Source organism: Hemicordylus capensis, chromosome 4, assembly GCF_027244095.1.
Source record: "Hemicordylus capensis ecotype Gifberg chromosome 4, rHemCap1.1.pri, whole genome shotgun sequence".
NCBI lineage: Eukaryota > Metazoa > Chordata > Lepidosauria > Squamata > Cordylidae > Hemicordylus > Hemicordylus capensis.
Window position 1 is genome coordinate 83,950,437 of NC_069660.1, and position 12,230 is coordinate 83,962,666.

General features: G+C 44.7%; 1 protein-coding gene across 5 annotated transcripts in view; it reads right to left on the reverse strand.

The window, feature by feature from the left end:
• Window positions 1–12,230, reverse strand: part of ERI3 (ERI1 exoribonuclease family member 3) — a 304,483-nt gene that overhangs the window by 204,243 nt on the left and 88,010 nt on the right. For all 5 annotated transcript variants that reach the window (XM_053248973.1, XM_053248976.1, XM_053248972.1 and 2 more), the window contains one exon: window positions 4,062–4,121. In XM_053248973.1, coding sequence (XP_053104948.1) covers window positions 4,062–4,121 — 60 coding nt within the window. The remainder of the gene's footprint in view (window positions 1–4,061; window positions 4,122–12,230) is intronic.

The window sequence follows — 12,230 nt, forward strand, 5'->3', positions numbered from 1 at the left end:
TAATAATAATAATAATAATAATAATAACAATAATAATAATAATAATAACAATAATAATAATAACAACAACAACAACAACAACTTTATTTCGGTCGTAGACCAGCAATACAACAATACAACCCAAATTTATTTATTTATTTATTTATTGTTAAATTTGTATACCGCCTTTCATTAAAACAATCCCAAGCAGGGAGTATCTTTACCAACTCTAGCTGGGGAGGCTGTGGGTGTTCCAAATTAGTGTTTGGCATTAGTGAAGGGTTGGATGTGTGAGAACAACAGAAATTAAATCTAGACAACACAGAGGTTCTCCTGTTAGGAGACCTACTGACTCAGTGATAGTTTGTCAACCTGTTCTCTAGATAGAATTATATTCCCCTTGAAAGAGGAGGTCCACATTTTGAGAGTACCCTTGTTCCCAGTCTTGCTCCTGGACATTCAAGGGGCAGCTTTGGGCTGGAGCATTTTTGACCAGCTTCAGTTTGTATGCCAGCTACACCTATTTATGTCTCAGGTGGGTCTGGTCACAATTATCTATGCCTTAGTTACCTCTCAGTTGGATTAGGCAACACACTGTACATAAGGCTGCCCCTGAAGACCCTCTAGTAAAATTCTTCTAGCACAATGTACTGCAACTAGGATATTGCCAAGCACAAGAGTTTTCAGTAATGTCACACTGTTGTTGTTCCAGCTGCACTGGCTATCCATTTGTTTCCAGATACAATTCAAGGTGCAATTACCTTGAAAGGACCAAGGTACCTTAAGACCCTCATCTTTCAAATGGACCTGCCCATCCCATAAGACCCTGTAGGGAGGTTCTCTTGTGAGTTCTGCCACCTTCTGAGGTTTGGCTGGCAGCAAGAGGGACTTCTCTGTGGTAGCTCCCAGCATGTGGGACTCCCTGCTGTGTGAAGTGTGGCTTGCTTCCTCCCTAAGTTTTGGCATAGGCTGAAACCTTGGCTATTTTAGCAGGCCTTCTCTGATTTTCCCTGATTATGACCCTCTTCTGAATGTTATTTTGTTTTATTATTATTATTATTATTATTATTATTATTATTACTACTACATTTTTATATCCCGCTCTTCCTCCAAGGAACTCAGAGCAGTGTAATACATACTTAAGTTTCTCCTCACAATAACCCTGTGAAGTCAGTTAGGCTGAGAGAGAAGTGACTGGCCCAGAGTCACCCAGCAAGTATCATGGCTGAATGGGGATTTGAACTCGGGTCTCTCCAGTCCTAGTCCAGCACTCTAACCACTACACCATGCTGGCTCTGTTTTAGTGCTTTCTGTTTTCTTTCTGTTTTATTGCTGCTGTTTTGATTTGTGTTGATTTTTATTATTGGTTTTAATTTATTGTTGTAAGCCAGCTTGAGCCCACTGTGGGAAAAGGCAGATGTGTGTGTGTGTAAAATACATTATTTATTTACTAGCTTAACCCACGCAGAGCATCTGCGCACTAGTACTGGATTGCTCCCCTCACCTCAGAGATCTCTCCACCCTCACCTGAACTGCATTCCTGCTCCTCCTACTCCATCTGGTTGCTTCCATCCCCCTCACCCCTTTTGGTTGTGACTGCAGTGTTGCTGGCGCCTATTGGCCAAGCTGCAGGCCCCTATCCCCAGAGACCTCTCCACCCTCACCCGAGCCCCACTCCTACTCCTCCCCACAAGTGCAGCAGCCGCGGTGGTTGACCAGGCCCTTCCTTGCTGCTGCCACCACCATGGCCACTTGTTCCCCTCAGGCCACTGACAGGCCCGGGGCCGTCCCTTGCCTGCCTGCCTCCCTCCCTCCACCAATGGTCTCGGTAGCCCCAAACAGCAGCAGTAGTTGACCGGGCCCTTCCTTGCTGCCTTTCAGGCTGCTGACAGGCTCAAGCCCGTCCCTCGCCCTTCCTTCTTTCTTGCTTCCCCTTCCTTCTTTTTCTCTCTCCTCCACTCACTCTTCCCCTCTGTCTTTCTTCCCCTCCCTTCTTTTCTCTCTCTCTCTCTCTCTCTCTCTCCCCCCTCCCCTTCCTGAGTTAACCAATCTTGTTTCCTCATCTAATTCACACAATGGCAGCCTCCTTCTCCTGAAAGGGCTCTATCCTCCCTCACAACTCCTCACTTCACAAACCCCTGCCTACTATCCATAGATAGATAGATAGATAGATAGATAGATAGATAGATAGATAGATAGATAGATAGATATTCCTCTCCTCTACATTCAAGAACATCTTCCACCCAGAAACAGTTTCATTCCAACTGTTTCTGATCCAACCATCACATTTAACCATCACAGGCTCCTCCTCCCTATCTGCATATGGAATCCCCACTGCCCAATTACCATGGTGCCACAAGCTCCTCCTTCCTATCTGCCTAGATACCATCATCCTACCCCCCCCCCCCCGGGGCAGTTAACAACAAGATAAAAACAATTCAACAAGAAAACCCAAATATTGCTAAAAATTTAAAAGGGCAAGGGACAGCTCACTGGTGAAAAGCCTGAATAAAAAGGCAGTCTTCACTTTCCTCCTAAAGGCTGAAAGAGAGGGTGCCATGCAGGTCTCAACTGAAAGCAAATTCCACAGCCTGGGGGCAATAACTGAGAAGACCCTGTCCGGTGTGCTTGACAAATGGGTGTCAGCATACGGCCTCAGCAGGTGCTGGCATGCAGAGCAGAGCCCTTCTAGCCAATCTAGTCAGGTGGGTAGATTCATCTGGAAGCAGACGGTCCCTAAGGTACCTGGGGGCCCAAGCTATTTAGGGCTTTAAAAGTAATAACCAGCACTTTGAATTGAATCTGGAAACAGACTAGCAGACAGTGCAGTGCCTTCAAAACTAGAGTAATATGTGCACCGCTAGCAGTCCCAGGGATCAATCTGACAGCCGCATTATGCATCATCTGTAGTTTTCATATACTTTTCAAGGGCAGCCCCATGTAGAGCACACTGCAATATTCAGAATGTGACATGAATAAGGCATGGGTGGCAGAGGCCAGATCAGCCCTCCCAAAGAAGGGTCACAGCTGGCGCACCAACCAAAGTTGAGCAAATGCACTCCTGGCCACTGCCACCACCTGATTTTCTAGGAGCAGCACTGGGTACAGGAGAACCCCCAGCTGCAAACCTAAGGTATTAATACCTTAGGGTACTGATGCCTACTAAATAAAAAGAGGCATAGGTATGTAATGCGTCATTGGTGCCCCTAACCATTGGAAGGGGGTACCTCCTAAAGCTTTCCCTCCTGTCTTTAGTAGTTTTCTGGGGAGACAGAAAGTAGGCCTTCTTCTCTGAATCGGTTGAGGCAGCTCTCAATTCAGTAGGGAGGAAGGCTCACAAATGAGTATCATTCAAGAATATCCAGCTGCCCCCTTCCCTCTCATCAGGAGATTCCAAGCTACCCCTGAAGCAAAATAGAACAATTTTAACCTTTAATCAGATTTCCTTACACAAGCTGTGGTTGCAGTTATTTTGATTAAGAACTATTAGGCACAAATCCTGATGGGAGCAACACATTGAACTGCAGCCAAAATAGGATCTCCTCGTGGAAGATTCCATCCATAGATGACAAACAACAAAAGCTATTGATTAGAAAAATACTTTCAGCTAATTAAGCTTTAAATGCTGCAGGAATTCAGCATTAAGCAGATGGCACTATTAAGCTACTCTCTCGTATTCAGAATCCTCAGACATAAGATTTCAGAGGCACTATTCTTTCCACTGTGGTTTATTACTGAGCATTTAAGTAGATACAAACATTAATATATCATCTCTCATGCAGTAGTCATAATGCAACAGTGCTGACCCCTGAAGACCATCTCCAGTAAGAGAGTTTCCCCCACACCTCCCCTCATGACTTCTGGCAGGAGTCTGGACATGTTGTCAGTACCTTTGACACAAACAGCTGGAAATGACAGATCAATGGTTCAATATTCTGAGCAGCATGTCACTGATGTGACAGCAAATGTTATTCTAATGAAGCTGTAATCATAGTCAAATTATGTGGTTCAATACACAGGAAGAAGAAGGGGGAGGGGAGAAGTGTCGTCAGAGGTCAGGAACTAAAGGTTATTCTGCTTACCTCAAGCACTTGCTGGAGACTGGGTTGCCCATCCACCATGGCTTGAATAATTCCAGTCAGCTAAAACAAAGGAAATGTAGAAAATAAAAATCAGTGCAGCACTAAGACAACCAATGGAATGAGTGGGCCTTCATCTTCTGCTCTTTCACAGTGAAAAGTACTCTTGTCTTTGACACTGATAGAACCAAAGTACAGACACTCACAACAATCCAGATGAAGAATCTACCCAAAATGATGAAGAATACTATAAATTTGTGTTTGGGTCAGTATACAAATATGTTAAAATCCACACACAGCACTAGGTGGGAAAGATTTCTTTAATAGCCTGTTGGAGATCCTAAACATGTGAACTCTGCTATCACACTAAGGTTATAACTGGTCATTGTATTTCACTAGAATGGAATTTACTCCCAGTCTGAGGGATGGCTTGGGGGGCTTGTGGTTTCTCTTACAGGCTAGAGAGTGGTCTTGAGCGTTCAGAATTTTTTTTACTAAAATTATTGCTTGCCCACTTGGACAATATTATTCCTTGTCCTGCATTCCACCTTGCCCACACCACCTCTCTTCTTGTACACAATGACCTAGTTAATTAAGTGCTGACCTGTTAGGGGAATTGAAGGATTCTCCTCCTTCAGTTCAAGGAATTGGGCATGGATGATTTCCATGCTTCCTTTCAGGTCTACACTTCTAAGACTGTATGAAAACACACCACAGAGTATTCTGGTCCCAAGTCATGAAGGAAAGACCATGCTTTCAGTCACACCGTACAGCTCAGAAGATCCATCCATGTTCATGCCCTCAAAGAATGATTTTAGACTCTAACAGAGTGATTTTAAGAAAGATATTTCCATTTATTTACACTCTAATTCCCTCATCATACAATGAGGAATGAAAGAGAGAAGGCAACCGCCTGGAGGTGCTAAAACAAAGGGCAGTATGGTGTACAGATACAATGGTCTTAGAACTTAAGGTAGTATTGCATAAACACCAACTTCTTGGCAGCAAATACTGACCTTAAGAGAACAAAAGCTACACTTCAAACCCTGCAGTTGGTGCTCTAGTCCAGTGTCTCCCAAACATTTTGTGCCCGAGGCACACCTAAAACAAAATGAATACATGGGGCACACCTTTTTGATTGCCACCGCTCCTGCCCAATATTTATTTATTTATTTTCAGCAACTCAGCTGCAAAAGACCAGAATTTAAACTCTTGTGCTGTCAAGTCAGTGTCGACTCCTGGTGACCCCAGAACCATGTGGTTTTCTTTGGTAGTATACAGGAGAGGTTCATCATTGCCATCTCCCCTGGAGTATGAGATGACACCTTTCAGTATACTCCTATATCTCTGCTGCTCAATATAGGTGTTTTCCATAGTCTGGAAAACATACTAGCGCAGAATCGAACCAGCAACCTCTTGCTCCCTAGGCAAGTTACTTCCCCACTGCGCTATTAGGTGGCTTTTCTCCAGTGGACTTGCCCCTTCATGGGAAGGGGGAGCCTCAGAAACAAACTGGAACATTTAAACTCCTTGCACTTGTTGGCACTAACTGGTTCCTTTATGTGCCAGGAAGGAAGAGCCCCCTTTGCAGTGCATAAAGGAGCAATTTAGCTTCACCAGTACACAAAGAAGCAAATTGGCACCAAACATGGGGAATTTAAACCCTCACATTTGCAGATGAGTTGCTCCTTTACACACAGATAAAGGAGAACTTCAGCTGAAAAAATGGGGTTTAAATTTCCCACATTTGCAGCGGAATGATCCCATAAGGCACGGGGAAGGAGGTGCCCCCTTCACAGTACATAAAATAGTGAGTCAGCTGCAAAAGCTTAAAAACTGACACGTGAGCCAGCTGTTAAAAGTTTAAACTCACAGGTGTTGCAGCTGACTCGCTCCTTGCTGCATTGGAACCAGGCGGGGGGGGCACCTTCTTCCCCATGCATTATGGGGAAGATAGGAACATAGGAAGCTGCCATATACTGAGTCAGACCATAGGTCCATCTCGCTCAGTATTGTCTACACAGACTGGCAGCGGCTTCTCCAAGGTTGCAGGCAGGAATCTCCCTCAGCCCTATCTTGGAGATGCCAGGGCAGGAACTTGGAGCCTAGATGCTCTTCCCAGAGCAGCTCCATCCCTTGAGGGAAATATCTTACAGCGCTCACACTTCTAGTCTCCCTTTTGTAAGCAATCAGGGTGTATCCTGCTTAGCCCCTGGTGGCACAGTGGTAAAACTGCTGCCCTGTAACCAGAAGGTTACAAGTTCGATCCTGACCAGGGGCTCAAGGTTGACTCAGCCTTCCATCCTTCCGAGGTTGGTAAAATGAGTACCCAGAATGTTGGGGGCAATATGCTAAGTCATTGTAAACCGCTTAGAGAGCTCCGGCTATAGAGCGGTATATAAATGTAAGTGCTATTGCTATTAGCTTAAGGGGACAAGTCATGCTTGCTACCACAAGACCAGCTCTCTTCCCACAGACCAGCTCTCTTCCCAAGATCAGCATGGCACACTGGTTTGGAAGTGTTGTTCTAGTCTAATGGGATTTTAAAAAGCCTCCAGTTTTAGTGTGCAACTCTTGCAGTTCTGTTCCCATTGCATTCCTCATTTACATTTTACAGCCCAAGGTGACTTCAGGCACTCCCATACACTGGTGATTAACACAAGAAAAGAGGGCCATAAATAGATAAATAAAATAAACCTCTCTAGAAAAGTGAGATGCTCAAGGCATTGGCACTGCAGCTTTCCAAGGAATGAAGGAACAAGTATCAAAGCATTATTGGAGTGTAAACTAAGTGTAAAGCTATGTTTACAATTTTATAGGTATTTGCAGATTCAATTTGTGGAGAATCCTTTGCATTTCTAAAAGCAATTGTATTTCGTATTTCAGATTATAAATCCCACAGAGACAGTGGAGATCATTGTCAGTACTCTGCTAATACTTTAACAGTTTGCATTTATTTCAAAGAGACCACCTATGTGTCTACTATTAGGCCTAAAGCAAAATGTTTCAAAGTAACACAAACATAACATATCCATGATAATGCCCAGGAATATATATTTTTTAAAAGGAACATGATCAAACTGCTTGTTAAGGATACTTAATGGATGACAAAGACACAGAAGCCAGTGTGTCACAACCCACTGCCCTGAATCCAAGGAGAAGTTTATCCATAAACAGATGCTCCACAACATTTCCTTGCCAACTTGTGACACTTTCTAATAGGTTTCATAAATGGAAAATTCCTCTCTGCATCCAAACTAACTCTATATGTTAAGCATCTTTGCAGAAAGAGAATAAGCATCTTTGCAGAAAGAGAAACCCCAGTCTGCTTCTGACAAGAACTAGTATACTGGATAGTAACTACAGTACAGGAGAACCTCCATATTCGCGGGCATTCCGTCTCTGCTGCTACTGCAGATATGGAAATTGTGAATACAGAGGCAAAGGAATCACAGGGGTTAGGTCTCTGGAGGTCGGGAAAATCATCAAAAATCAGCCAGCTATCAAGGGGAAATGTGGGGGGAAGTTGCCTATCGTGCTTCACTGGTCCCCTTGAGTTAAGCTGAGCCCCCAAATGGCTGAAAATCAGCCAAAAATTGTGGGTTTTGTTAACTGAGCCATTTTGATGCTCCCAAACACAAAGACATCACCTCAGAGGTAATTTCTGGCCACCCCAGACTTGCAGATACATGAAATTTAACCCCTTAGTTGCCAGGTTTTCCCGCATATACTGAGGTCGGGTGCCAATTCCCTGACCATGGATACGCAAAACCGCAAGTATGGAGCCAGCAAATACGGAGGTTCTCTTGTACTGCATTTTTAGACTAGGAATTGTGTAGGCCAGAACTGCATTTGCATTCCTTTTTAATGTCAAACTGTTCTCATCTTTAGCTACATGTGCTACTAAACGTGTGGAGGGAAAGCAGCATTATTCTGGCTGGGGTGAGAAGAGGATCTATGCTGAAACAATTGTATCGGTGCAGGGCCTCTGATGCACTGAGTCCTCAACTGAGAATATAGGCACTATGCATATACAAGACACTGAGGTTGGGTGCAAAACTACCCAACGCAATCCCGCTGCCCTCCACACATTCAGTCAATATGTGGAGAGAAAAAATAAGAAGAGGGCTAATGTGTTGCAAGTCTAGAGAGTGGTATGTGGAAGTAAATTAAGCCATCTTTTTGGAGCTCCAGCTGTATGGAGATAGCAATACTGGGTTTAGTACTTCTTATGCTTCTCAAAGGGCACTGTGGTCAGAGAAGGAACAGCTGGGGTTTCTTAAGAAGTACACGTCTGGTTGGTTGCATGTTGGAGCATCTGGAAACTGAACACTGAAAAGAAAACAATGGGGTTGAGCTGGGGCCAAAAACGGAGGCCAGGGGAGCATCCACAGTAGTACTTGCATGAGAGGAACTCCTCTGCACACAAAAGCGGAGAAGGGTGACTTTCCTCTGCAACCCTCTGTGCCTCCCCAAGACCTGCTCCTGTGGGTCCCTCAAGAACAGCTTTTTAAAAGGGGGGAAGGTCCAGGGAACTGCAGAGAGAAGACTCACTCCTCGCCCTCATGTGTGAGCAGAAGAATTCTGCTCATGCAAATACTAGTCCAGAGTCTACCAGGGGTGTGTAACCACCATTAGTTTATAATGAGCCCTCTCCCACAAGCAATAAGAAAGGGCTACCGGGTTTATAGGGGAAGAAGCCCAAATGAGCTTACCTCCCTACAGATGAGCATTTCACCCGCCCACATGAGCATCGGCTGCTGCCAGCAGCTCCAAGGGACACATCACCCCACCCCTCAGAGCTCCAATAATGCACTCCGTGAGTGCATGGTACATTATGGGGATTCCCCCCTCCCCGAGTCCGCCAGCCGCGGCTGCTTGCAGCCACAGCTGACACACAATTAAAAAAACCAAGTTTAAGGGAGCACTTGTTCCCTTAACCTCAATTTGAAGGGTGGCTCCGTGGGCAGGTTTGCTGCTGGGATTGGGCTCAATCCCGGTGGTTCACACAAGCGTGCAAAACCAGGCTGGGCTCCCTTAGCCCAGTTTTGCACGCACATGTGAACAGCCTTTATGCCTTTTATAATTACAACAAACATACTTATTTGCCAGAAACAGATTATCGCGGTTTGAGAGTCAACCCAAGACATTTTATGTCTAGAGGCAGAAAATGCCCACGCCCAGATGTTAAAAACAGAAGCTGCCCCCTGGAAAGAGGAAAAGAGCACTGCAATACAAAGGTGTGGGGGGGAGCACAGGGAGAGGCATGCTAACATTTCAGGCAGCAACTCTTAAATCTATCCCAGGCTCAACATGAGACAGAAAAATCTCTTCTACCTTCTCTGTCCACTTCCTTCCCCTTCTGTACCTTATCTTACAAGCCTAAGGGAAGCCTTTGCATTTCTTATTTCAGTTGATTTAGGTCACTTTGGGAAGACAACATTTGTCTGAAAAGCAGATTTTAAAAAACACAACAAACTATTTTCCTACTTATAAACCATGTTGCATCTCTAGATGCCCCTTATACCTATCTGATCCCACCGGTTGCTTCCTTTGAATTCCAGCTCAAACCCCATCACTTCCAGAAAACCTTTGGTCTAGCTCTTTCATTCTGATCACAACTAGAACTGAAGTAGAAGGACAAGAACATCACTTGTTCACATGTGTTCCTTGTCTCTCTCAGCCTCCCACTCCTCAAGGGTCTTCACAACCCACCCCATTCCTCCACTTCGAAATTTAGAATACAAAGCTCCTCAGGGATTTTCCTTTTGCTAAAGATCCTTCACAACATACCACTAATGGTGCTATATGAAGAATATTAGATCGAAAAAACTGGGCAGCAAACGGGTTTCCACACTTGCATTTCTTTGGCTGGCTTGGCACTGGAACTGGAATGGGGGGAGATTAAACTCCAATTAAAATGTAATTACATCTAATGAATACCAAATACCTGACTAGCTGAATAAGCTACTTACAATGGGAAGATTATTTTCTCACAGCCACTTCCATGGAATGGTAATATACACCTTTTAGGGGAAATTTTTTAATTTTCAGAATGAAGAGTTCCTCTAGGTGGACTTCTGAAGTTCATCAACTCATTATTAGATGGAATTTTAAGGAAAGAGAGGGATAGAGACTGCATTTTGCATTCTTGAAACTGTTTTTATATTAATCTATAGTTTAATTAGGTAATAACAGCTGCCTACAGGCCTTCTATCCACTAAAAGAACTGTGTTGTATCTCCTTGGTTCCTTTATTCTTTTTATGTGTCATAAAAAATTTCTACTAGTAGCATAAAAAGGTAACCCACCCACTGAAACTGCATTCTAGTTTAAAAAAAGGAATGATGTGGACTCAGCTATAGTTTTCAGTATCCTTCTAATTTCAGGTTAGGTTACCCTTTTGGCTTTTCCAGTTTTGCAGTTGCTCTTAGGGATGTGCACGAACCGGTCCGGTGGGCCGGGCCAGCAGGGTATGTGTGTGTGTATCTAGCTTTAGGGGGGTGGGTAGTACTTACCCTTCCGCCACTTTTCCCCATCCAACGCTCCACTCCAGAGCAAAGTTTTAGGGTGGAAGCGTTCCTCCTGCCGCCCCTGTCGTTGCCCAGAAAAAGGGGAAGTTACCGCCACGCATGTGCCCGTTGCGGCGCGCGCGCGCCCGTTGCTGCCATGCGCGCGCGCCGCACACATCACATGTTGCATGCACATGCAATGTGTGAGGCGTGCGCAGCGGCAGCAACGGAAGCGTGCGCGCCGCATGCGTGGTGGCAACTTCCCCTTTTTCTGGGCAACGACAGGGCCAGGGGCGGCAGGGAGGAACATTGCTACCCCTAAAACTTTGCTCCGGAGTGCAGCGCCAGAGGGGGGAAGCGGTGGGAGGGGTAAGTACTAAGTACTACCCCCCCGCCCTTAAAGCTAGACACCCACCAGTGCCGGACCGTGCCTCCGTGGTTCCGTGCACATCCCTAGCTGCTGTAGGACTTAATCCTGAGTGGTGCCCAGGACCTGGTATAAGAGGTCAGAGTAATAGAACCATTAGGGAATAGTCACCATAGTGTCATCCAATTCAGCTTATATGTGAGTGGAGCATTGCCAAGGAAGTCCAACACAGATGAGTTGGACTTCAGAATAGGACATCTCTTGAAAATGAGGGGACTGGTAAAAAGGAAGCTGAAAGGGAAAGTCAAGAAAGTCAAATCTCTGAGAAAGCATGGAACTTATTTAAAACCAAAATAATAGGAGCTCAGTTAGAATGAATACCAAGAGGAGGAAAGGTACCACCAAGTTCAGGAGGAAGCCAGCATGGCTAACAACTAGAGTCAGGGAAGCCATAAAAGGGAAGAAGACGTCCTTCAGAAAATGCAAGGCCTACCAAAATGAAGAGAACAGAAAGGAACATAAATCCTGGCAAAATAAATGCAAGGAGACAATAAGGGATGCAAAAAAAGAGCGTTTGAGGAGAATATAGCTAGAAATATCAAGGGGAATAACAAAAACTTCTTTAAATATATCAGAAGCACAAAACCTGTCAGGGAGATGGTTGGACCCTTAGATGATGAGGATATGAAAGGGATTATTGAGGAGGATAAGGAGATTGCAGAAAAGCTGAATGTGTACTTTGCATCTGTCTTCACAGCGGAGGATAATGACCATATACCTTCTCCGGAACAAAGTTTCTCAGGCTTGGAGGCTGAAGACCTGGGCCAATTTGAGGTGACAAGAAAGGAAGTTCTAAACTGTCTTGAAAAACTAAAAATTAAATCACCAGGACCAGAGGATGTCCACCCAAGAGTTCTGAAGGTTCTGAAGAGTTCTCAAATTTAAATTGTGGATCTCCTGCAAAATATGCAACTTGTCCCTACAATCAGGCTCCGTACTAGAGTTCTGGAAAGTAGCTAATGTAACTCCAATTTTCAACAAGGTATCCGGGGGGATCCCAAAAATTAGGCCAGTTAGCTTCGCTTCTATGCAGGATAAATTGATGGAAATCATACTTAAGGACAAAACTGTTAAACATAAAATAACAGGCCTTGTTGAAAGAGAACCAGCATGGCTTCTGCATGTGTGGACTGGTAACTGATTGAAGGACAGGAAACAGAAAGTAGGAATAAATGGACAGTTTCCATAATGGAGGGAAGTAAGAAGTGGGGTCCCCCAGGGATCTGTACTGGGA